The 27,383-nt window shown below is 44.3% G+C and overlaps 1 protein-coding gene across 1 annotated transcript in view; it reads right to left on the reverse strand.

The window, feature by feature from the left end:
* The window catches only part of ME3 (malic enzyme 3), a 224,818-nt gene that overhangs the window by 101,797 nt on the left and 95,638 nt on the right, over window positions 1–27,383 (reverse strand). The window contains exons 2-3 of the mRNA XM_023558533.2: window positions 13,401–13,534; window positions 9,813–9,962 (exon numbers count right to left, since the gene is read on the reverse strand). Of these exons, the coding sequence (XP_023414301.2) occupies window positions 9,813–9,962; window positions 13,401–13,534 (284 nt within the window). The remainder of the gene's footprint in view (window positions 1–9,812; window positions 9,963–13,400; window positions 13,535–27,383) is intronic.

Here is a 27,383-nt window from a genome sequence, read left to right on the forward strand (position 1 = left end):
GCCTCACACCCTAAAAAACTAACTTAAAACAAAGGCCTAAATGTAAAACCTAAAACTATAAAGATCATAGAAGAAAAAATAGGGACAACACTAGGGGCTCTAATATATGGCAGAAATAGAATACCAAAAATAACTAAAAACACAAACAGAAGAAGATAAACTAGATAACTGGGATCTTCTAAAAATTAAACCCTTATGCCCATCAAAAGATTTCACCAAAAGAGTAAAAACAGAACCTACAGACTGGGAATAAATTTTTGCCTAGGGCATATCTGACAAGGGTCTAATCTCCAAAATTTATAGAAGATAGCAACACCTCAACAACAAAAAGACAAGCAACCCAATTAAAAAATGGGTCAAGGACATGAACGGACATTTCACCAAAGAAGACATTCAGCAGCTAAAACAACACATGGAAAGATGCTCGCCATCATTAATCACTAAAAAAAAAAAAAAATTTTTTTTTTTTTTTTGCAAATCAAAACCACAATGAGATACCACCTCACCCCGGCAATAATGGCACTGATTGAAAAAAAAAACAGAAAACAACAAATGGTGGCAAGGTTGTGGGGAGACTGGAACTCTTATACGCTGTTGGTAGGAATGTGAAATGATTCAACCCCTATGGAAAATGGTATGGTGCTTCCTTAAAAAGCTAGAAATAGAAATATCATATGATCCAGTAATTATACTCCTAGGTATACACCCTACAGAAATAAGACCCATGACACAAATAGACATATGCACACCCATGTTCATCACAGCATTATTCACATTAGCAAAAAAAAAAATGGAAATAACCTAAGTGCCCATCAACAGATGAATGGATAAACAAACTCGTACATACACACAATGATAAAGAATAATGATCAATCTGTGAAACATCTCACAACATGGATGAATCTGGAGGACATTATGCTCAGTGAAATAAGTCAGTCACAAAATGACAAACACTGTATGAGACCGCTATTATAAAAAGTCAAGAAAAGGATTACACGCAGAAAGAAATATTTTTTGATAGTTACTAGGGATGGGAGAGGAAGGGAGGGAAAATCACTAACTAGAGAGTTGACAGGTGTTAACTTTGGTGAAGGGAAAGACAATACATAATATGGAAGATGTCAGCACATCACCACCAAGGCAAGAGAAGACAATGAGAGGTATGAAAGAATAAAAGGCAATGACAGTAAATACTATAACCTATAAAATCCTTCAACAACAGTAAGAACAAACAAGAGTTTATGAGAGGACACATAGGTAGACAGGTATGCTGAATAGGTGTGGGAAGCTGTATGGGAGTACACCCACATGCATATATAGATTTGGCTGTAGATATTTTTTCAAACATATGTGTATATGCTGCATGTATATTCATATATATAATGGAGCACGCTGGGGATATAGTCATGGAAACACCCTAGATGTGACCAAATACCTTGCGGGACTGAATTACTGGGCTTGAAGGCTAAGGACAATAGTCTTGGGGGGACATCTAGGTCAACTGGCATAACAGTTCATAAAGACAATGAATGCTCTACATCCTACTTTGGTGAGTAGCATCTCAGGTCTTAAAAGCTTGCAAGCAGCTATCTAAGATACAACTATTGGTCTCTGTCTGGAGCAAAGGAGAGTGAGGAAAAACCAAAAACTTAAGGAACCAATTAGTCCAAAGGGCTAATGGACCACAGCCTCCACTAACCTGAGACCAGAAGAACTAGATGGTGCCTGGATACTACTACCGACCTCTCTGATGAGGATCACAATAGAAGGTCCTGGTTAGACTGGGAAAAAATGTAGAACAAAATTCAAATTCATAAAATGATCATATTTATTGGTCTGAAAAAGACTGGAGGAACCCCGGAGATGAAAACCCTTAGATGCCCTTCTAACTTGGAAATGAAGCCATTCCTGGAGATCACCTTTCAACCAAATAATAGGCCTGTAAATAAATAATAACAGATGTGAGGGAAGTGCTCCTTAGAACAATCATCAACATGAGACCAAAAGGCCAACATCTGCCCAAAAGCAATTATGAGAAGGCAGGAAAAGAGGATGAATGAAAATGGGGAACTCAAGGTGGTAACGGGGAGAGAGCTGACAGTGCAATCACTGCCACAGAACAATTTGTGTACAAACTATTGAATGGAAAACTAATTTGCTTTGTAAACCTTCATCTAAAACACACACACACACACACAAAGAATAAACCCATTCCCTTAGTGATTAAAGCACATGTAATTTAGACACAAAAATAAATAATCCTCTTCTACCTCCGCGTTTAAAAGCATTTCTGTGATTTGGGATCCAGATACAATTTAACTGACTCCACACATTTGTATCAAGTAATAGCCAAGCACCTCTGCTTCTCATGGCACCTTCCTTAGATCTATCTCAGCATCAGCTCTCAAACCATGGCACCAAAGAGTCCATGACAGATCCTGGACTGCCCAGCTGGTGTGTCTGGGAAGGCAGCCATGTGTGAATCGGAGCTTCCAGTAAAAATGATGCTTTGCAGATAAATCTACAAGCTTTTTCTTGTCAAAAAATGAAAGGTATGTGTTTTCGTCTACTCCTGCATTTTTCTCCCTTAAATGCCAGAAACCTTACAGGCAAATTTATTGCCAAAGAGCCGCTACGCCACCAGGGTCTCCCTGCTCATTTTAGGTCCACAAAAAATTAGAGAATATAAGGGTTAGAAGAAGGCTCCAAGATCACCTAGTAAAATCCTATTTTATAGATGAGGAAATTGAGACCCTGACAGGAGGTTTACTGAGGGTCACAGCGTTAGCTGGTGGCAAAAACTAGGGCCAGAAGCCATGTCTCAGGGCTCCAAAATCTTTCTACTAATGCACAGTGGGCACTGGAAACATCCACTTCTTCTGCTTCCTTTCAATGGTCTCCATTCTTCATAGAGTTACCTTTCACTGTCCTTAAGCCAGGGGTTCTCAAAGTGTAGGCCCCGTACCAGCAGACCGGCATCGCCTGGAAAATTGTTAAATACGTAAATTCTCTGGCGCCATCCCAGACTTGCTGATACTTGTTTTAACAAGCCCTCCTGGTAATTTTAATGCTTGTTAAGGTCTGAAAACCAAGGTTTTGTTAACGTCTGAGAACCACAGCTTTAATCTGTTACTCACGTCCAACCTGTTAACAAGGGATTTAGGGCACTAATCAGATTCACCTGATTTCATAACTCTGTTTCAGTTTGGCTCTACTAGTTACCTAAGGCAGAGGTTCACTTAAGTTACCTCCCAGGAAAAAAGGTTTATTGTAAATGTGTGAACAGGAACTAGAAGTGGAAAGCTGTCAAGAACCGAGGCAGCTCTAGGGACCAATCCCTCTCTGCCTCTGTGTTTTTTTTTTTCTCTTTCTCTTCCTGCCTGCCCTGTTCTCTCTCCACAAATTGATTACTTCCTCCTTCATAGCTGACATTTGCCTTTGGTCTACCATGACCTGTCTCTAAAGTTTAGTGTCTAAACCACAGCACCCCTATTGCCTTAATTTCCCCTCCTAACTGGAAAATTCTTGCCATATAACTTTTCCCATGTTTCAGTTCAAATTCCTGTAAGGGAATCCAGCTGACCCAGCTCATTTTTTGGGCCAGGCCACACAAGTTAGGTCACATGCTCACCCAAAAAATTGGTCAGTCTTTTGAGTCTGATGCTTGCTCTTGGGATTAATCAATTATTGGCACAGGATAGTGGGCAACTATTACCATTACAAAGTGGGTAACGGGAGAGTCAAGAGGATGTGTGTACAGCTTGGGAGAGGGTGCAGCTTCAAGAGGAAATTGGTGGAGGGAGGAAGAATGCAAATGTGAGACTCCCCACTGCTCTTCTTCCAGTAACCCTGTGAAGGAGACATGAAGGAACTTGGCAGTGGGGTTCAACGATTTGGCTTGCTGAAGGTTTGGGTTGGAGAGGAATATTCTGCTGTATTATCACAACCCCAATCCTCATGTATACTGTCTACCTGGGGTAGGCTGGACAATTCTGGCTGCACCTTATCAACTCACTGGGTGTCACAGAAGATCTGGGCTGGAAGGGACTTCAGACATTACTGGGCTCAGTGATTCTCAGCCCTGGCTGCCCATTAGAATCACCTGGGGAGCATTTGACAACTAAAGCTGCCCGGGCCCCACCTCAAGTATTCTGATGTAGTTGATCTGGGATGGGGCAGTAGTATTTCTTAAAGGCTCTCAGAGCTTTGACTGCAAAGCTGGGGTTGACAACCACTGCTGGAATTCAACCCTCTGAGTTTTAGAGGTGGGCAAACCGGCTCAGCTACATAATGTGATTGTGGCTCCCTTAAGGATTCCACTTCTAACTTGGTTATAGAGTTTGCGTTAATAGATCATAAACTGTTAGAGCTGGGAGAGATCACAGCCCCTGTCACTTTTACTCGAGACTCAAGAGCTAAGTGACTTGCCCTAGGAGTCAAGGCCTGAAAGGTGGTTGAGTGAGGGCTAGAACCCAGGTCTCCTGACTCCTAACCCAGTGTTCTTCCATAACACCTGGGGCTGAAGGATCGAAAGTGCCAGATTTACGCTAACCAGACCCAGCTGCAGACTTCATGCTTGCTCTACTCAAGGGTGCCTTTCCAGCAGTACAGCTGAAACAGTTTGGCAGAGAAGTCCGGACGTAAGTGGATGTGGAGCAGGCTGGGCCAAAAGAATCAGCACTTTTGATGCCCTGAGGATAGGGAGGAGGCTGGGCTGATAATGCTCATCCTTGCTTTCTGCTTTGTTTCCTAAAGGGGGGGCGGGGGGGCATGCGTTGAGGGGGGGGGTGCGTGCGTGCGTGTGAGTGTGAAGATTCCAAATAGATTGACAGATGTGTTGCAGTCCAGATTGTGATGTGCTCAGAGACCGTGCCCTGGGTGTCAGGGTCTTCCCATCTGCTGAGCTAAGGTGGCCTTTGTTTTTCGGGGTAGCTTTGTCAAAATGTTAGCTCCCACTGGTCAAGGGGAGAAGTATTCTTGTGTATGGCTAGAAATTGACTGCATTTGTTAGAGGCCTGTGGCATTTAGGAACTAGAGGTGTTTGACTGGTGTTTCAGGGGGTCCCTCTGTGGTGTGTGTGTGTGTGGTAGTTGAAGACAAACAGGTTCCAGTGCAGAAAAAATGAGGCAAGGGCTCACCAGATGTGGTGAACTGGCAACTGGCCTTAGCCATACCCCTTTTTGGGGGTAGGGGTGGAGAGAAGAAGGGATGAAAATGCAGGGCTTCCAGCCAGTTCTCCAGTTTGACCCCCTGCTGAGAATTTCCACTTCCACTTGGGGATCTTGTTAAAATGTAGACTCTGATTCAGTATACCTAGGGTGAAAAGGCAAATTCTCAGCAGGGGGTCGAATCAGAGAGAACCAATCTGAAGCCCTGGTTTGAGGCTGTTAGCCTGGCAGATCCCAGAAGTCAGAGGCTTCGTGGCAGGAAGGGGAGGCTCTTGGTCTGTTTCCCTCCAAACTTGGAGCAGGTGGGATACCTACTGCCATCTAGAGTTGCCATCTCGGAACCTTGTTTGTCTTCTACATAATTGAAAAATAAAGCCTTGTTATTGTTCCTTAAAAAAACAAAGTCACCAGGAGCTGAGTGAGATTCAAGCCCAAGCCCGCCTTGTTTCCAAGTCCATGTTTTTTCCATGACCCACAACCCAGCCCCTCCATCATCGATATAGATGGGTCCCATACAGAGGCTGGGAAATGTTAGGTCTACAAGGGTGTGCACATGCCTTGGAGGCTGAGGAGAATGAAGATAGGGCTGGTCAAGAGGGAGGCAGCCTGGGAGGGGGAAAGTATTCACTGACACTAGAGAGCCAACTGTCTCATATTGACTTCCTCCCTGCATTACCCCTCTTGGTTGAGGTCTGTCCTCGCCTCCTGGCCAGCTCCACCTCTGGCTTTTACCTCTTCTGTGTTACATACTAGTAGCCTTCAGGAGCATTCCTTCAAGCCAGGGTAGCCAAGATCCATGGCTCATGGAGGCAAATGACACAGTACATGCCAGGGTCAAGGTAGGATGAGGCAGGGGAGACTCCAGCAGAGCCCAGAAACTTCTGCTGTGTCTCATCTGCTCAGGACAGTGCCCCTGAGATACTGTGGCATCTCCTCCCACGTCATGAGGTGATGGAGAGCTACAGGCATGTTACCGAGCTTCAATGTTAGCATCAGCTGGACCTAATTAGCTTTGGTTGGAGGCCAGACCTCTTACAGAGGGCTCTATGGTTCCAGGGAACCTGGCAGGAATGCTTATCATTTCAGAAACTGAGAAGAAGCTGGCTTTCTCCATCTTGGCCTCAGGGCAGTCCTCCCTTCAGATGCTAATCCATAAAGCCATTCTAGGCCAGGCCTCAGATGAGGCTGGGGTCTAGGGTGGAGCCCAAACTTTCATCCCCCTCAGGAGCAAGGCAGGTGTGGAATCAATACCTGGAAAGCAGCCAAATGGAAACCTAGAGCAACGACAGCTCAGAATGTCACATGTCAGACAACTTAATTGGGTAATCATGTGAAAATGGTTCGTGCAAAAACATATGTAGGAAGTCTATACCAAGTATGTGAGGGACCAATCCAAGAAGTCAGTTCAGTCTGCCCATGCCTACCGTAGCCCCATCTGGCTGCAGGTCCCAGGACCTTCCACTCAGAGCATCAATCCTCCCGGAAGAAGCTCTGGAAATGTTAGCTGCCAATCCCTACTAAAGTCCCCCAGGCAATCAAACATTCCTAGAGCTGCAAGGACACTCCACTCCTGAATGCCCACCACATGTGCACCATCCCTAACTATAAGAGGGAGCATACGGTGGTGGTTACCTGCCCATACTCTGGTGCCAGACTGCATGGGTTTGAATCCTGGCTTTGCCAGTTAATAGTTGTGTAACCTTGGGCAAGTTATTTCTCATCTGCAAATGGGATGATAATAGTACCTGCCTCTTAGAGTGGCTGTGATAATTAAATAAGTTAATATATGTAAAGATTTTAGAATATCACCTGGCTCATAGTATGCTGTTATTGTGCTTTTCTTCTGATTCCAGTTCATTTCTAGGTTCCCCGCTGGGACTGTCACATACTTTTTTTCCACATCATGTGCCCAGCTTCTGCAGCACCCTACTCTACCTTTGTCTAGGGCTGACCTGGTGGCCTGACCGCAAGTAGTTGGCAGGGCCCTGTTTCTATCCACATGGACTCACAACTCTGTTGCTGAATCCCTGTCCATCACTGATCCCTTGGAGAATCCCCTGGTGGGTGGGGCCTGGACCTGAGTCTGAAAGAGGTTCCCACTAATCCAACCCCCTTGGGTGGTGTGAAAGAGACCAAGGACTTCCTCTTTGTTGGGGAGAACCACTAGTCAATTCTCTTACCCAGCCCCTCTACTCTCCTGCTGCACCTACCATGGGATCCCAGAAGGCCATATATTCTAGCAAGTTGGGGTATGCTTGGATCATTGTAGACACAAATGCTTTTTGTCCCAATTCTTTGCATTCATCTTTCACAGCCCAGCTCAAATGGGACCTTTTTGGTGAAGACTTTCCTGATTTCCACAGTCAGAATTCTGGCTTGACCAATTGCTGGCTTCCTATGAAACAGAAGTATATGTGATGAACTGTGGGGGACGCAGAAGAGGAAGTGATCAGTTGGTCTGAGGGAAGGTCAGGGATGGCTCCAAAGAGAAGTTGACACTTGGAGTGAACCTTGAAGTATATCCAGATTTTTAATGGGTGGAGAAAGAGGAGTGAACATTTGAGGCAGAGGGGACATCATTCCCAAAAGCAGTGAGGCAGGAAAGTGCCCAGTGCACCTGGGCATGAAAAATAAGATCAGTGTGGCTAGAACATGGTAGGCTTAGAATGCTCTGTCAAGTGTTGGACTTGACTTTTTAAGCCCTCAGGGCTGGCGAAGGCCTTTGAGGAGGGAAATGACATGAGCTGGCCTGCACTGTGCAGGAGGGAGGACCCAGAAGGATCATTTCTGAGAAGGAACTGGGAGGTAAGCGGAGCCCCGCATCCTTCAGAAATATACCATCAGCTCCTAACATCTCCATGGGGATGAGAGTAAGAGGACAGGAGTCTCTTTCCTGTTGAAAGTGGTAGGTTGAAGCCAGAACTGCTATGGAGCCCTGGCAAGATGCCCTTGCCTCCCTGCCCTATGAGATTGCAAAGCTTGCACGCCTGCTGCAGCCAGGCTGCATGGGGGCTGTTCTGAATGATGAGGACACGTCTGCTTCAACAGCCAGACACCCCATCAAGATGACGTTTGATGTTCTGTGCTCTGCTGTTCTTCCAGTGGGACCAGGAAAGGAAGAGAACGGGCATGAGGGTTTCCTGTGAGTGGGCTGCAATGCTTATTCCAAATGCTGGCTTCAAAGCCAGCACTTGTTTTTCCAAATTAACAAAAGATGTTCTAGATTGATAATTCCATGTTCTTCATATAACACATGATTTATAAATTCTGCCTGAATGTAAATTACACATCTGTGTAAAATCAGTTGCCATCGAGTTGATTCCAACTCGTGTCAGAGTAGAACTGTGATCCATATGGTTTTCAATAGTAGATTTTTTGAAAGTAGATTGCCAGGCCATTCTTCTGAGGTATCTCTGGGTGAACTCAAGCTGCCAAACTTTTTGATTAACAACCGAGCACATTAACCGTTGCACTACCCAGGGGGTATAGCATCAACCAAAACCAAAAACCTGTTGCTGTTGAGTCAATTCCCACTCATAACAGACAGAGTACCACTGCCCCACAGGGTTTCCAAGAAGCAGCTAGTGGATTCAAACTGCTGACCTTTTGGTTAGCAGCCTGAGCAATTAACCACTGTGCTGCCAGGGCTCCAGCATATTCTAACACAGACTAAAACAATGTTACATTACATATAATGAACCCAGACAGAGCTCTTTTATCATTAGTGCTTGTACTATGTAACTATGTGTTTATAATTGTCAGGCACATTGCATTGAGAACCTTTGAAAATCCTTCCATTTTTCCTTTTGAACATATATATAGAAAGAGAGAGAGCCCTGGTGGTGCAACAGTTAAGCACTCGGCTGCTAACTGAAAGGTTAATGGTTCAAACTCACAGAATGGCTCCACAAGACCTGGCGATCTGCTCCTGTAAAGATTACAGTCTAGAGAACCCTATGGGGCAGGTCTACTCGGTCACATGGGGTCGCTCTGAATCAAAAATTGACACCACATCACCTAACAACAACAACTACAACATATATATATGACCTTGCCAAGACAAAAACAAGTAATCTCTTTACAAAAATGCCCCCAAATTCTTTGGCTCTAAAAGAAAATGTAGTGTCAATTTTTTTTTTTTTGCTTAATAAAATGAGGTTTTAAATGAATTCTGAGCCAAGCCCAAAGGAAGGAATAGTGGTTCTTTGAGTCAGCAGAAGAATTCAGTCTTTGGTATCCAACACTCCATTATTCATTGGCTGAATTGGCAAGAGAGCTGTCTGCACTATAGAGAGGACCACAGCAGGCGGGAGGGGATGACAAGTAGATAATGAAAGACAAACAATCTGAAGTATCTCTCAGGCCAGATTTGAAAACATTCTGGACATTTATTATTTGGTGGTAGAGAAGCTCTGCTATCCCCCACGGCCCAGACACACCCTCAGCTCATTTCTCTGCTTATAGGGTAATTTTCCTGAGCAAATACTTAAAACCATGTCTCCTTACTGGGCCACTGAACCAGGCAAGAGTTAGTTCCCAGAGTTCCAACTAATAAGCAAGGGAGGTGAAAAGAATTTATCCCCTTCGATGAGATTAAACACCTGCCAAATTGAGTCCTCACCCCCAACCTCCCTGAAAGCTCACCGGGGCCTGCGGAAGGCCAGGCCATACTGCTGACAGGCCAGCCCCACTGTGGGCGTATAGACGATTGGCATGAACTTCTCCACATCTGAGGTCAACACTCGGTAGAAGAGCTTTTCATTCCGGTCTTGGAGTGTCATGAGAATGATGTACCTTGAAAAAGGGAGAGAACAATCAAGCTGACCACATGGGCCTCACGTGCAGTTACCACCCATAGGTCAGTGGAGGCTTGCATTTTGCTATGCTGCTGAACAGGATTCAGGGGAATTTCCAAACTAAGACAGACTAGGAAGAAGGGCCTGGTGAACTACTTTCAAAAATCAGCCAATGAAAACTCTACAGATCACAATGGTCCAATCCACAACAGATCATGGGGATAGCTTAGGACTAGGCAGCATTTCCTTCTGTTGTGCATGAGGTTGCCATGAGTTGGGAACAACTTGACAGCAGCTAACAATGACTACAAATAGGTGGTAGCAGGGAAGGCCCTCACTGCCACTGTGTGGAAAGGGCCAAGGGCTATATGGGCCAATCAAAGACTCAGGGCTCCCTTCCCGCTCAGCCACTTATAAGGGCACCAAACCCAAAAACCAGTTGTCGTGGAGTCGATTCTGACTCATAGCAACACTACAGGACAGAGTAGAACTGCTCCACAGGGCTTCCAAAGAGCAGCTGGTGGATTCGAACTGCTGACCTTTTGGTTAGCAGCCGAGCTCTTAACCACTGTGGCACCAGGGCTCCTGTAAGGGCACATTCATGGGCAAATCAACCATCTTTCCTTAGCGTGAGTTTCTTTCAACATCGTTGCAGGGATGTTAAAGGGATTAAAGATAGTTGCAGATACCCCAGGGCTGAACAGTAATTAACACTTACATGGTGCTTATTATTATACATGGTGCAGGTACTGTTCTAAGTATTTTTATGTTCATTAACTCATTTAAAGCTTTCAGCAACCTGTGAGGTAGGTCGGTAATTCTTGCTACTTTACAGACAAGGAGAATAAGGCACAGAGTAATTAAATAATGAGCCCAAGGTCTCATGGCAGAGTTGGGATTTGAACCTGAGCTGTCTGGCTCTGGACTTTGTGCTCTCAACCATTGTTCAAAACTGTTGTGTTATTATTATTATATGAATGTTAATGAATGCCAACAGAATAGTAACATTCTGGGGATAGAGTAGGGTCATGGAAAATACTTAGCATACAAGCTGTGTATCAACTGGCCTTCCTACCACACAGGGCTGATTCCTGTCACAAGCAGAGTTCTCAAGTAGCCGAGTACCAAATGACCTCAGGAGCCACGTTCCAAAAGGATCTCTCCCTTATCTAGTCCCTGAAGCCTGGAATCACTAAACCAAGGAAAGAGCCTTTCATTTACACTCCTAAAAATGCAAGAACCTCTGGGAGAGAAAACCCAGAGGTTGAAATTCATGTTCAAGTATAAGTGACTGCTGATATCACACCTTTCCTGGAGAACAGGTTGGAAGAAAGTACAGAGGTACCTGAAGCCCTGGGCATGAGGTGGTATGAGAGAGATGCTCCCATAGGGGAAAAGGGCTGTGCTATAGTGGGATGATCACTGGGCATGGTACCAGGGTCCTAGGTTTGAATCCCAGCTCTGCCGTTTACCAGCTGTGTGACTTTGAGGAAGTCGTGTGGCCTCTCGGGGCTCAGCCTCTTCTTCCCCACCAAAGGCATTGGTCCAGGACTAAAAATGTTCTGGAAGGTGCTTTCATAAAGGGAGGATGTGCATTCATGATAACCAGGATCTCAACTCAGGGTCTCCAGGATTCTTTTACTCAGTAGTGTTTGGGCAAATCTCTTCCTAACGCTGCATTCAGTGATGTCAAGTTGGTAACTTGAAATTGATTATGGTGGCATTAAAAGCTACATAGCAGGGCTTCCTCCTACCCACTGGAGAACCAGTTTTAAACATTTACCAGCACACTGCCCTTATCCAAAAGAAGCTGGGGAGCTTCCTTAGCATTTCCCCAAGCACTTGCTGAAATGAGGGACTCCTGGGAATGAGCAAGTCAAAGTGGTCAACATGGTGCCAAGAGCAAGCATCTAGAGCTCCCAGAAATGGGTATACTTTCCTGTCCCTGAGCTGCAGAATGTCTTTCCAGGCACATAAGCAAGGTCCATCAAACTAGAAAGAACTGGAGAGACGGATTTGGGACCTTAACTTTCAGTGTTTAATATCTTTAGGAAAAAGGTTTCGCTTTGGGCTTTTTAATTCTTCTTTGTAAATTTGACAAAAGGGGGAAGTTCTGATTGTTCAAAGTTGGGGCATGTCTCATGTCACTAGTTGGAATCATTGTGCAAATTTTGGTTTGCTCTTCAAGGCAACATTGCTGGATCAAATCTGAGTGGGGTACATAAGAGGGACAGACTTTTTGGCTTGGGCTGCAGCATAATCTTGGAAAAGTTAATGGGAGTGATATCTCAGAGCTTTGGGAGTAGGGGAGGAGGGACAGAGGCTTACTTGTACACCTCCACTCAGAAGCAATGGATGATATGGGGTGACCACAGGAAGATGGGTGCAGACCACTGTGATATGCTGCTGAGGTCTGTCCCTATGGGGATGGCCACACCCTTGTGGATCAAAAGTCTTGGCCATTAAGTGCTATAGATACATGGGGGACCCTTATCTTCTCTGCACACTTCTGCTGGAGCCCATATCAAGGCAACATATTTCTTTAACAAACTCTTACATAGTGCCTACTGTGTGTCAGGCTCTATTCTACGCACATCAGAATACTAACACACTTACTCCTCACAACAGCCCTATAAATTAGGTACCATTGATATCCTCATTGTACAGATGGGAAAACCATGACTCAGAGAAGCCAAGTAACTTTTGCCAGCAAGTGGCAGAATGAGGATTTGAACTCAGTCTAGTACCATAGTCTAGTACTAGGCTTTGCTCCCTGCCGTAGCTGTACTATAGCAGAAAGGTTAACAGAACAGATTTGGGAGCCAGATGATCTGTGGCCTACATGCAAGTCCCAGTTCACCCAACTCATATACTTTCAGAAAAGGGAGGGACCTCGTGTTTATTCTTACTGGGAACAATTCAGAAGGGGCAGGGTTATCAACTGTAAACCTTCAACACATGACGTAGCAGGTCCTTCCCAAGGTGTCCCCTTGTCCACTTCCCCTCTCCCCTACCACATTTCCCTATTCCAAGAACCTGGTCCAGGTACTACTTCCTTAACATACCTGTCTCTATGCTTTTCCTCCATGTCTTCCCTCTGAGTGAAATGCTCTCCCTGGACCCCACTGCTGACTACTGAAGTCCTAGCAGCCCTTCTAAGGCTGACTTAGATGCTATCTGTTCCCAGAGGCCCTCCCAATATCACTAATTACAATTGAGCTTCCCTTCCCAGTTTTCTCAGGACACATGAAGTGTGCCTTGATCATAACAAGCCCTGTACCTCAGGAACCCCTTAGAAGGCAGGGCTGGGTCTGGGATCCCTTGAGTCTCTCAGGCTTTCCTAGCCTGGGACTACCTAGAAAACCCTCTGTAGACCACAGGTAATGGATGGCTCAGCCCAGGTACTGGGTAGAGAGAGCACACTTTAGGCACTGACTTGTCCAGGTCACTCTGCTGCCGCTCGTAGGATCTCATGATCCGGAGGAGCTGGACATCCTGGCTCAGGAAGCAGGGGGGGATTAGGCCGTGGATTCCAAGCTGTATCCTTTCTTCAAGGGTAAAGGCCATCCCCTGGGGAGAACAAGAAAGAAACATACACACAAATGGATGTGCAGGAAACCAACCAACAGAAGAGGTTCCATGTACCGATGGGCAGAAGTCAGTAAGACGCAGTAGAAAGGACTCTGGGTTCAAATCCCACCTCCGCCATTTGAGTAGCTGGCGATCTTGTGCCAGTTACTTTGACCTTTCTGAGCTTTAGTTTCCCCAATTAAAACAAACAAAAAAAACCTATATTGCCTTTTTTGTTTGTTTGAATAGACTTTATTGTTTAGAACAGTTTTATATTTACAGAAAAATGGAGAAGATACAGACAGTTCCCCCATACTCCCTCTCCTAGTTCTCATACTATTAACATCTATGGTATATTTGTTATAATTAATGAACTAACTGTTATTAAGGAATTATTATTAACTAAACTCCATGCTGTATTCAGATTTCTTAGTTTTTACCTAAGGTCCTTTTTCTGTCTGAGGGTTCCATCTAGGATACCACATCACATTTCCGCTCCTCTTGGCTCGGACAGTTTTTCAGACTTCCCTTGTTTTCGATAACCAAGTATTTTGTAGGATGCCCCTCTGCTGGAATTTGTCTGATGTTTTTCTTATGCTTTGGCTGGGGTTATAGGTTTTGGAGAGGAAATGCCATTTAAAAAAACCAGTTGCTGCTGAGTTGATTCCAACTCACAGTGATCCCAGGTGTTAAGAATAGAACTGCACTTCATAGAATTTTCATGGTTTATAACCTTTTGGAAGCAGATCACCAGGCCTTTCTTCCAAGGTGCCTCCAGGTGGGTTTGAATCACAAACCTTTCAGTTAGTAGTCAAGCACTTAACTGTTTCTGCCACCCAGGGACTCACATTTACATCACATCATAACAAAGGTACATGCTATCAACATGATTTATGACTGTTGACATTGACCTTGATCACCTGACTTAGGTAGTGTTTGTCAGGTTTCTCTACCATAAAATTACTCCCCTCCCCCCCACTCCCTACCCTTTTCCCCACTGTACTATTTGTAAGGATATATATATGCACAGTCCGCGCTTAAGGAGTATGGATTTGCACTCCTTCTTCAGGGTTGAGTATCAATACAAATTTTTTGGAATCCTTCTGCAAGGAAGATTTATCTCTTCTTCTCCTCCTATTTATTTTTTTCCATCACTTATTTATATTAGTATGGACTCATGGATATTTATTTTTATCTTGGGTTATTTGTTTTTTTGCTCAAATTGTTCAAGCTTTGGTCTTTGGAAGTTTTTTTCAATTGGCTCTGTGTCCCTTTGACATATCCCCATAATATAGGTATTTTTTTGTTTGTTTGTTTTTAGCACTTCCTTACTTTCTGGCACTTCAAGATGTTCAAGGCTTATCTTGTGTATTTCCTGTCCCACCCTAGAATCAGCCATTTCTCCAAGGAGCCCTGGTTCCTTTTACTGGAGCACAGTATTAGGAAGCAAGATCTGGGTGCTAGGAGTACTCATTACTACTGGGGTGTCATTGTTTCCAGGCTCTCTCAGATGACAGAGCAAGGTAATTATGTGTATACTATCCAATGTATATACATATATCTATAACTATTTCTATAAGTAAACATCAGTATCTATATTAAGCTAAACATACTTTCATACTTTGCATCTCCCTAATGACAAATGGAGCCCTGGTGGTGCAGTGGTTAAGAGCTTGGCTGCTAACCAAAAGTCAACAGTTCGAATCCACCAGCTACTCCTTGGAAACCCAATGGGGCAGTTCTACTCTGTCCTGTAGGGTCACTATGAGTCAGAATTGACTCAATGGGCAATAGGTTTTTTTTCTGAATGCCAAATGACGTCGAGCATCTTTTCAGATGCTTACTTGCCATCTGTGTTGTGTATCTTCTTTGGTGAGGTTTCTGTTCAGATCTTTTGTCCATTTGTAATTGGTTTGTTTGTTTTCTTATTGTTGAGCTTTGAGAATTCTTTGCATGTATTGAATACAAGGTCCTTTATCAGATACGTATTTTTAAAATATTTTCTCCCAGCCTGTGGCATGTCTTTCCAGTCTCATAACAGTGTCTTTCACAGAGCAGAATTTTCTGATTTGGACACAAGAAAAGAGGGGCGAGGAAAGCAGATGGGGAATAAGTAGGATGGCATGGAATCTGCTTCCCAGCCTGGTTCCCAGCTAAGCCCTATGGAGACAGTGTTTGCTGCAGAAATTGCAGGAACTTTTCTCATAAGAGACACTGCGAGGCGTGGGGACATAAACTGCCTTATTGCAAGGTGATAAGGTACAACACAGACTCTGAGTGGCCCTGCTGAGATGAGGGCTGCTCTGGCACTGCTTAGAAGCATCTAGAGAGAGCTTCCTAAGTGTTCTCATGGAGAATCCTGGCAACAGCAACAGTGGCAAGTCCCTGAGTGGCTCCATGGTGTTAAACACCAACAAGGAGGGAACCAGAATTCCCACTGGGGATCGTCAAGGGGACTGAGGACATGCTTTTGAGGTAGCAGCATATGCTAATGATATTTGGGTTAATACTGTCAATATGACCCGTGTTGTATTCAAGGCTGATGGTACCTGGGTAAATTCTGGTTAAACCCTTATTCTTAAAAAAAAAAGCCCTAGGTAATACAAGGTCCCTCCTAAAAGTGAAGAGGGCTGTGTGGATAAGAAGCGAGGCCTAAATTATGCCGATGGCAGTCTAGCTTTCCCCAAAACCCTTGGGATGAGAGCACTTTGATAGGGAGCATCAGAACTCCCCACATTCCTCCACCAGCTGAAAAATATCTCATCTACAAAATTCTCATCACAAGATCTTTTGTGGGGAGATTCGAACACAGAAATTCAAACCCATATATTGATCACCCACACCCTGGAATTATTGCTATAATCAGATCTAAGGAAAGGACTCTAGCAAATATCCAATCATATGATTTTTTATGCTATATTGTCCTTGCAACTACTTCTAATTTATAGATGATAAGACCAAGTAAGAGAGGTTACATAATGCTTCTGAAGTTGTATAGCTAATATCCCATATTTTATTGCTTCTTAGGCCATCTTGTAATCAATAAGTACATCTGGTGTGATTTTTTTTTTCTTAATTTCGTTGACTAGAGGTAAGTGGCAAAACCAAGATTTGATAACAAGTTGTATTCTCATCACTATGCAATACCTCCTCCCAGGGCCTTGATGAGATGGACTTCAGACAATGTGAGTCTGGAGTCAGGGAAGAGGTGTGGAAAAAAAAGAAAAAGTGAGTGAAAGCTAGAATTCTTGGCTACTTTGAATTCCTTCTTTGTCTTTGTCTGGTGACTTGGGGATCTCTAAAATGATGAATACTGGGCTCCTCTTGGGTTTTTATAAAGCAGTATTACAACCCAATTTATGAAAATCCTGAAGAACTTTTCCTCTTTACAGAAGAATCGCTGGAATTTTATGAGAGATTTATCCTAGGTAGTCTCTACTCTGTTAGAAAGTATGACCTACAGAGACTTTTCAAAGTACTCTCCATACATGAAAACTCAAGCTTTTTCTTCTTCAAAGCCCAGAGTCACCAGTTCATAAATCCCCTGTGTTGGCCACTAGCTTGGCAAGCATGGCGCAACAATACTGAAATCCCTGATCCTTCTGCAGAAAACTACCTTGCCCCCGCAACTGGGCGCTTTCACCAAACACCATTAGGCAGGTGACTGTTCCCTGGCTTGGTAAAGACTGTGATTGCCTCTCCTTGGCCCTGGGGATCCCAGGGAGGCCCAGGCATTTAATTATGACATCATCTTTGTTAATGACCACTGTGGCTTTAATAATAGTCTGCTTCTCTCTGCAAGGCTAAGTGTTTCTCTTGGCTGATGGCCACCAACTTTTGTATTTGAAAAAAAAAGCATAACTGTTTAGCAACTGGAAATTTCAGGGATTAAAAAAAATTACTTCTAGAATCTTCTTTTCATCCTGAAGCTAACGTTATGGCAACCTCAGATTTACAAATTTGCAAAACAGAAATGCAGACTCTTTAACTGCACTGAGTTTTCCAAAATAGGACGGGCATAAGATGGTTTACCAGGGTAAACGTATCGGAACGTATTTCTCTACAAGGAAATAAACTTCGTTAGCTTTTGATCTGTCTGTTAAACAGTCATGTGTTCCGTAAGGCATACCAGGTTTAAGGTAAGAGTAGGGATTGTGCAACACGGAGGAGTTGACAGTGGGGCCCTCATTCATTCTTACTACATTGAGAAATTACAGTTTCTGAGTGCCTAGTTAAACAGATTCATGATTTCTATTACCTAGTTTTCAAAAATGCTCGAAAGGACAAGTGGCTTTTACAAAATGGCTGGCTTTCTTAGTAGTATTTCAACCCCATACCCTTGTGGTATTCAGCCAGGTTAACACTGGTAGGGACCTACCAATTGTTACTATTTTGAAATGTTTCCATTGTTACAGAGCCACTGCCCTGAGCAACTGCCTCTTCCTGCCCAGGGTACCTCCTTACCCACTCTGATTCTCCCAGGGAAACTGTGAACCTCCCCAAGATCCAACAACCAATGGGTTAATGTCTGGCAAAGCAGGGGGTCTCTTAACCCTGCTCCAGCACTGAAACCCTGATCAGTGCCTCTGCTATGCCAGTTGTAAATCTTTTGAACACCATCTCTGACTTTACCTGTTTTATCATCTTCCCTGGCCCAGTCACTGAACTCTAGCTCAGCCCTGCCCAAGTTCCCAGGACAAAACTTACTGGCATCAGACAGTGGATATTTGAATAGAACCCATTTTGGAAATGGTGGGCTCAAAGGCCAGCCCTCCAGGTGGAGCCTCTGCCCCCCGCCTCCAGCCTTGTTCAGAGACCCAGCTCCCCCTGAGTGCTGTTCTTAACGACTGAGCTCTTCCGAGGGCTGGTCTCCCCATCCTACTTGGTGATCAGCCTAGTGCCTCTGGCATTTTGGACCTAGAGCTCTGCTCTACACTTGACAGCTCTTCTTTCATTCCACAAGCATGTATTAAATTCCTGCTTTGTGCCAGGCTTACCACGTTAGGCACTGGGGAATCCTAAAAGGAACAGGTCCTGGTCACTGTCCTTATGAATCTACTAAAGGAGTTGTATGAGTTAACATATGTCATGGACTGAATCGTGTACCCCCAAAATATGTGTTGTAAATCCTAGCTCTTATACCTGTGGTTATAACCCTATTTGGGAATGGGTTTTCTTTGTTATGTTAATGGAGCAGTATTAGTACAGGGTGTGTCTTAAGGCAATCTCTTTTGAGATATCAAAGAGAAGATTAAGCCAGCAGGCAAGTAAAAATGAGGGAAGATAGATGCCACACCACGTGAAGATCACCAAGGAACCAAGAAGAGACAAAGATTTTCCCCAAGGCTGACAGACAGAAAGCCTTCCCCTAGAGCTGGTGCCCTGAATTTGGACTTCTAGCCTCCTAAACCATGAGAAAATAAATTTCGGTTTGTTAAAAAACAAATTTTTTTTTTTTTTTTTAAAGCTACCCACTTGTGGTATTTCTGTTATGTTATAGCAGTACTAGATAACTAAGACAACATGTAATAGTGATCCTGGGCCTCTGCCTTGGGTAAGCACCTAGAAAATGCAGTGCTGCCCATTTCACGTGTTGTGGGGATTAGATGAAATAACGCACATGACACGCTTAGCACAGGCACTGGCACACGGTAAGTGCTCAACAAACGCCAGCTGTTCTTATTACTATTATTAGTTTGTTCAAAGTGGCACAAGATAGCTCCTGAGCAGATTCTGGAGATGAGTCCTAAGGACAGTCAGAAATTTGGCAGAAGGGAGCTGGGGGGATAGGAGCCGAAGTTACGCGTACCACATAAAGCATTACTCCTCCCCCGTGGTCGCAGGCAAGTCCCTCCACCACCAGGCCTCGTCCTGCCTCACAGGCCCACTCACCCTCTAGCCTTAACACGCGCATACATTCTGGCCGCCATGCTGTGGCTTGAAGCAGTGGCCCTGCCCACCGTGCTCTGGCTACTTCCCTCCTCCGTCTTCCCACTCACAGCCAAGGCCTCCTCCCCCAGATGGGTCTCCTCTGACTCCCCCATTTCACACAGATCTCTCCCTTCTCTCAGAGTCGGTGTCATACAGGTTAGCACGTGTAGTGTGGTTTCTGTTTGATTTCTTGAGCATTAATCACTGGTGGCACAGAGGTTAAGGGCATGGCTGCTAACTGAAAGGTCACAGTTTGAACCCACCAGCAGTTCTATAAGAGAAAGACCTGGTGATCTGCTCTTATAAAGATTACAGCCTAGGAAACCGTATGGGGCAGTCATACTCTGTTATACAGGGTTGCTGTGAGTCAGAATCAACTCTATGGCACATAATGACAGCAATCGCTAGATTGTAAACTCAGTGTGGTGGGCAAGAAAAAGTTCTGAAGCAGTGAACACAGGGTCGTGACATGATAATATTGTTGTCATAAGTAACAATAGCAACAATGACCTTTTACTGAGCACCTCCTGGGTGGGGTGAGGCACTGAGACAGGCACTTCACACTTGTCATCTCATTTAATCCTTATAACAGTCCCAGGAGGAAGGTACTACGATTATTATCCCCATTTTGTGGATTAGGAAATTGAGGCCAGATGGGTAAGTGACTTGCCCCAAGGCACACAGCAAGTTGATGGAAAAACTAGGACTAAAACCCTGGTCCATGTGTGTCCAAAGTTCATACACTTCTCTGAGCTTATCAACTAACTGCTCCTGAGAATTGACAGATTAAATCAGTTGTGACTGAGTTGGCTTTTATTTGACTAAATATGAGATTATTCTGCTTCTGCAAATAGAATCAGTTACCATAATGGTCTCAGCCACTGCTGAGTGTTCCTCTGTATCTGTACCAGACCAGACAGCCCACTGCAAACGGGTGCGCCTGTATCTCTGAGTTTACATTCATGGTCCACAGCACACACATAGCTAGGTTTCCTCTGAGCAGCATCATTATTGAAAAGAAGGATTAGCAGACACGTGTAACAGTAAAGGGTTCTGTTCCACACATCCTTACGTCATGCTCCAAACTGACAGCTTATGCTGTGACCAGCTTCCTCCATCAGTTACAACAGCATAGACAGCAGTCACAGCGGGGATAAGAGCTTGGGCAGTCAGCTCGGAGACTGAACAATTAAAGCTGATTAGCTGTTAGGGGACAGGAAAGCATTTCCTCCTCCTTTTTTTAGCATATTCCTTCATAATTGCTTACTTGGGATTTTTATGGGTTAGAGTGACGTGGACTGTGATCAGAGACAGGAAAGGGGGATTACTGGGGCTGCTGGTTTCTCACTGAACCCTAGATTTATGAGGGCCCCTGAGCACACTCTTGGGATGGATATAGGGAGGTCTCAGAAACTCAAGCATCGAGAGGTCTCAGTAGACACCGGCCTAAGCATGGCCTTCCTCCTAGACATACTTCCGTGATCAGGTACAAAATTACCAATCCAGAAACACATCATAAATTCTTGAAAGGAGAGTAGAGGATACACTGCCCATTACTGCTCAGAACTAACCTTAAACCAGCCTTGGGCTCAAAGACTGGGCTCTGGTGCTGCAGACTACAAGTGTAGGGATGCTGCCTATGACCCTTCCATCTGTGTTGTACACAGAAGTTCTTTTCTAGTTAATAGATAGATACAATTTAATTATCCTTCCAAGGAGTAACAGCTGGGACACAGGTGCTGTATTCACACAGCCGGTGTAGGAGAGCAGGAAAGAACTGGAAGATAAAAGCTCTACATTCAGTTCCTCCATTTATAGGCTGTGTGACCATGGGGGAGTTACTTCACCTCTGGGAGTCTTCTGTCTTCACTAGGTGGTTATGTTAAATCAAATGAGAACATGGGTAGGAAAGCTCTTAGTAAATTGAAAATGTAGAATAAAGGTAAAAAACAAAAGCAAACCTGTAGCAGTGCCTGAGGTGCACTGGCCAGGAATTGAAACCTGCTCCCCTGAATGGAAGGTGAGAACTCTACCACTGAACCACCACCGTGCACTCACAGGAGCTAGAGGTGAATTTAAGGGAAGGGTGGGATCTTGGCAGAATCCCTGCAGGCACACGGCCACACCTGGAAGCTCGGTGGCAGCAGACAGGAGGAAGGCTTCAAAGGGCAGTTTGAGTTCCTTGTCCTGACCAGCCTGGCTCCAAGGAAGAAGGAAAACATGATGGGAGGATTTGGGGAAGAGACAGCCCATCTTTCTAAATGAGTAATTTAAAAGTCAAGGATGAAGAAACAACTTAAAAAAGAAAAACTGAATGCAAAGTAGATGTGAAGAAATCTACAGTGGAGGGTGGGGGGTGGAGAGAAATTCCTGTCAGAGATGGAAGAAAGAATCTTTCTTTCCTCAAGCTGTTTGGGGCATGTTTTGCAAATACTAGAAACAATCAGAGCAGCTCATAAGGGGCCTTTGTGGGGCTTTGTGGCTTCCGGCAAACACCAGCTCTGGTAGCAAAGCTCTGAAATGGTCCCCCACCTTACCTACGGAGGATCTTACTTGAATGTGGACCTGGAAAGTAGAACTAAGGTGAATAAGGAGTCTGTAAAAATCTTTAAAACAGCTGTTAAATATGCTTTCTTTCTAAGCCTTTTGAGCTTCAAAGAAAGTCCCGCTTTATAACAAGGAAGTGTTTTTCAAATGCTTTCACATAAACATATTGGAGGTTCCCAGGATGCTCACCCCATTAACTGAAAACCTGGTGGCGCACAATCCTAACAGGGTGTCTGGCCCAGGCAGAGGCTTAGCTCATTCTCAGATGAGGCGAGGTCTAGGAAGGGCCTGTGCTTTCGGTAGTGGGAAGTCAATCATAGTAAAAAGGCATCGCTCTTTTCCCTTGAAATGTGTCTCAAGGTCTTGCTCTTACACCACTTCCTTTAACATCTTTCAAACATGCTTTGAATAAATGTCATGTCAACATACTAAATCTGGGGAAATGCATTCCTGGGGCGAACTCCCTCTGCTGTTGCTCCACCCCCAGCTAAGCTTCTGGTTCCAAGTCTCTAGAATAGAACCGTTCTGGTAAAGATACAGAGGTTCCGCTTGAGCTAATTTTCCTTACCCTCTCATCACATTATGCAAACAAGTTACTTATTTCTCCGGGTCTCAGTTTTACTCATCTGAGAAATGGGGACAATGTGCTCCGTCTGCTTCATAGGGATATCGGTAGGTGATCAACAAAGATAACAAGCAGAAAAGTACTTTCAAATACAAATATTAAAGTTATTATTAATAACTAATTCATTTCATTGGCCCCCTTCAAGGTAAGAATAGATTTGGGGTTTAGTAATCACTTTTGAGAGGTTTGAGAGGTCATGGAATACTTTTAGAGGAGATGAGAGAGGAAGTGGCCCATGATGTCCTGGCTCCTCCCCCAGGAAAGGTGCAGTGTCTCCTGCTCCCAAAGAGCCTCCTGCATGCTTCTAACGCTGACTTCAACATATTGCCTTGCAACTATCTGCCGTTGACTTGCAACTATCAGATACCCAGAAACAGAGTATCTGAGATAGAGATACTGAGGATGGTCTCATTTATCTTTGCATCCCCAACACTTAACACAATGCCTAGCACTTCATAATGTACACTGAACAAATGAACGAATGAATGAAAGTGTATGATTCCTACTTCATTAAGAAAGCTTGGGTAGAGGATACTTAGCGTTTCCTGAAGTCCTGTGTGAAACAGTGATTAAGAGCTGGGCTTTGGAATCAGGCAGTTCTGGGTCTGAAAGTCTGTTACTTACTAGCTTTGTGACATTGGGCACATTATTTAACTCCTCGAACAGAAGTTTCTTCAAAATTGGTATAACAACGCCTGCCTCAAATGCTGGTTAATGAGGATTATATATAATAAGGTATGTGCAGTGCCCAGTAAGCATGCAATAACTGGTAGCTAGCATTATTGTTTATTTCTTAACCGATACATAAAAAAAAGGAGAGGATAATTAGTTCTGCTGGAAGCTTGGAGAGGAAAGGATGGGGTGAGAAAGATGACCCAGCTTTTCAGGTGAGGTGACATTCTTGGGTTCTTGTCAGTAGTAGGAGCTGGGCTGGAAAGCTTCTCTTTTTTTTTTAAAATTGTACTTTAGATGAGTTTTTACAAACTAGTTTCTCATTAAGCATAGTTTTATGACACTGGTTAACAACCCCATGACATGTCAACACTCTCCCTTCTCAACCTTGGGTTCTCTATTACCACCTTTCCTGTTCCCTCCTGCCTTCTGGTCCTTGTGCCTGGGCTGGTGTGCCTCTTTAGTCTCGGGTTTTTTTTTTTTTTTTTATGGGACTGTACAATCTTTGGCTGAAGGGTGAGCCTCAGGAATGACTTCATTACTGAGCTGAAAGGGTGTCTAGGGGCCATACTCTCAGGACCTCTCCAGTCTCTGTCAGGCCAGCAAGTCTGGTCTTTCTTTTTGACTTAGAATTTTGTTCTACATTTTTCTCCAGCTCTGTCCGGGACCCTCTATTGTGATCCCTGTCACACTAGTCAGTGGTGGTAGCCAGACATCATCTAGCTATACTGGACTCGGTCTGGTGGAGGCCGTGGTAGATGTGGCCCATTAGTCCTTTGGACAAATCTTTCCCTTCTATCTTTAGTTTTCTTCATTTTTCCCTTCTCCCGAAGGGGTGAGAACAGTAGAGTATCCTAGATGGCCGCTCACAGGCTTTTAAGACCCCAGATGCTACTCACCAAAGTAGAATGTAGAACATTTTCTTTATAAACTATGTTATGCCAGTTGAGCTAGATGTTCCCCTAGCCCATGGTCCCCACAGCCCTCAGCCCAGCAATTCAGTCCCTCAGGGAGTTTGGATGTGCCTGTGGAGTTTCCATGACCTTGCCTTGTACAAGCTGTGCTGGCTTCCCCAGTATTGCGTACTGTCTTACCCTTCACCAAAGTTACCACTTATCTATTGTCTATTTAGTATTTTGGAAAGCTTCTCTTTCCACCACTCCTTGGGCAGGCTGGTCACCCAATGGTTAAGAGCTTGGGTACTAACTGAAAGGTCAGTGGTTCAGTCCCACTATCACTCTGCAGGAAGATGTGGCAGTCTGCTTCCGTAAAGATTACAGCCTTCGAAACCCTATGGGGAAGTTCTACCCTATCCCATAGGGTCACTATGAGTCGGGATCAACTTGAGGGCAATGGGTTTTTGGTATGGTTTTGGGCAGGTTTGCTCCCTGCCCTGACTCCTGGGTTTTTTGTTTGTTTTTTTCCTTGAATAGCATTTCTTTAATTTTTTTTTATTGCTGTAAGTATATATATGTGTGTGTGTATGTATATATACGCATACATATATATAACAAAATATATTTCAACATTTTTTACATAGGTAATGGGCAGGGAGGGCATTCCAGGGTTGGAGCTCCAGGAGAATATGCCACCCAAGCACTGATGATAACAATCTACACTGTAGCCTCACCCCGTTTCAGTTACCTAGTGCTGCCATAACAGAAATACAACAAGTGGGTGGCTTTAAAGAATAGAAATTTATTTTCTCACAGTTCAAATCAGAGTCTTGGCTATGTCTTTGCCTTCCTTATTGGTAGCTCTGGACATTCCTTGGCTTGTGGATGATCCTCACATTGTGTCTGTCTTCCCTCTGTGTCTATTTTGGTCTTTTTACAACTCAGAAGTGATTAGGTTTAAGATCCACCCTACAATGGTATGGCCTCGTTAACATAAACCCCAAACCAAACCCATTGCCGTGGGGTTGATTCTGACTCACAGTAACCCTGTAGGACAGTAGAACTGCCCCATAGGGTTTCCAAGGAGTGGCTGGTGGATTCAAACTGCCAACCTTTTGGTTAGCAGCCGAGCTCTTAACCACTGCAAAAGAAAAACGCTATTTCCAAACAGGATCACATCCACAGGAGCAAAGGCCAGGAATTCAACACATATTTCAGGGGGATACAATGCAATCCATAACACCCCAACCCAATGCTACTCAGACCCTTGGCGGCAAGAGGAAGGCCAAGGTGGAAAAGAAGAGAGGATTAATGGCATCCTTGGAGAGCTCAACTTCTGCTACCTATCCTGCGTCCATTTACCTCCCTCCCAGAGCCTTCTGCGTGAAGCTCTGAAACTGTGGAGCTGGGCTCAGGGAAAGCCACCTCTTCAGTATGGCTACATGCCCAAGCAAAGAGTGCTTGTTCTTTATGCATTCTTCCTGGAGACACCAGTAAGAGGCTCTTCTCTCCTCTGGCTTGCTCCACTACCGTCATGTGCCCTTCAGCACAGGCCCTGACTGAAGTTCACCCTCGGCCACGCTGCTCCCTCCGCACTTCTCACTCTGGAGTCCACTAACTCACATTAGCTTCAGCTCACACCCTCAGCTTCCCAATAGGCTGTGGGTCCCAGCCTGGCAGACAGATCACCAGAAGAACTTAAAAGCTTTTAAAAGGCACAGATTCCTAGACCCATTCCCAGAGACTGGTAGTAAGTCCGGAGTGGGGTCATGGAATTTATATATTTTTAAACTCCCTTAGGTGATTCAGATTTGGGAACTGCTGGGCTGAATCTCTTTCTTTATCTGAATTTCAAGCTTACTATGTCCAGAACTGAATTCCACCATCTTTCCCCTCAAATTGGCAGCCAATTCCCCTGGATTCCTGTCAGTGATAGAACCCAGGCTGGAAAGCCTCTCTATCCACCACTCTTTGGGCAGACTTACCTCCTGCTCTGCCCCTGTTCTAAAGCCTGTTTTTATTTTCAATTGAATACCTATTTTTTTTCTTTTTATTGTGGTAAGTATATATATAACAAAACCTTTGCCATTTCAACAGTTTTACATGTACAGTTCAGTGACATTAATTATGTTCATCACGTAGTGCAACCCTCACCACTATCCATTTCCAAGATTTTTCCATCACTCTTAACAGGAGCTCAGAGCCCCCTAAGCAATGATTCCTTCTTTCCCCCTCTAAAAACGGTTTTCACCTTCAGTGAACCAACACTCATGTGGAGAAACAAGGTGGTAAGGCCGCTCTGGCTCCATTTTAATCCAAGCACTGCCAAAGAGATTGCACACCAGGGAGATCAGAAAATCGATGCTGAAGAGGGCCCCAGGGCCATGTAAACCACCAGCTCCAGAGTCCACATAGCGCTCTGCTGAGCCAGACGGAGAAGCCTGCCATGCCGGACTACAGATTTTGGAGGCTCAGGCTGCTCTCCTGAACAATATTTTCTTTCCCAAGAACAGAAGAAAAGCTTTAATGGGTTTATTCATTCAGTTAGTTGTTCATTCAACAAACATTAGGCACCTCAAGCGTGCAGGTACTTCCTTAGATGCTAGGGCTTCTGCTACTTTCCCCAGACAGCTTCTAAAACCCCACGCAGCACAGTATTTGTATTTACATGGTTGTGCCTCACGCAGCCTATCAATTAAAATGAACACTGGAAACCCTAGTGGCATAGTGGTTAAGAGCTACACCTGTTAACCGAAGGGCTGGCAGTTTGAATCAACCAGGTGCTCCTTGAAACCCTTTGGGGGCAGTTTTACTCTGTCCTATAGGGTCACTATGAGTCGAAATTGACTTGATGGCAATGGGTTTTTTTTTTTTTTTTTTGCTGTGAAAGGGAAAAAAAACCTTAATTTTTTAAATGATAACTATTTTATATTCTATTTTATGTAAATGAAATTAATTACATAACAGCTACATGCCTTGTCTAATATCTTTACCAATGATAAAAATGCCTTCCATTTGTTTACTGTTTTATAGCTCCAAAATGCTTTCAGATGCTGTATCTCATTTGATCCTGGCAAAAAAAAAAGTTGGGGAGCTATACCAGGGAGGTGTTATGAACCCCATTTACTGAAGAGGAAACTGAGGTTCAGGTAAGTCAAGGACATGCCAAAGGCTTGTG

Source organism: Loxodonta africana, chromosome 7 (assembly GCF_030014295.1).
Source record: "Loxodonta africana isolate mLoxAfr1 chromosome 7, mLoxAfr1.hap2, whole genome shotgun sequence".
Classification (NCBI taxonomy): Eukaryota; Metazoa; Chordata; class Mammalia; order Proboscidea; family Elephantidae; genus Loxodonta; species Loxodonta africana.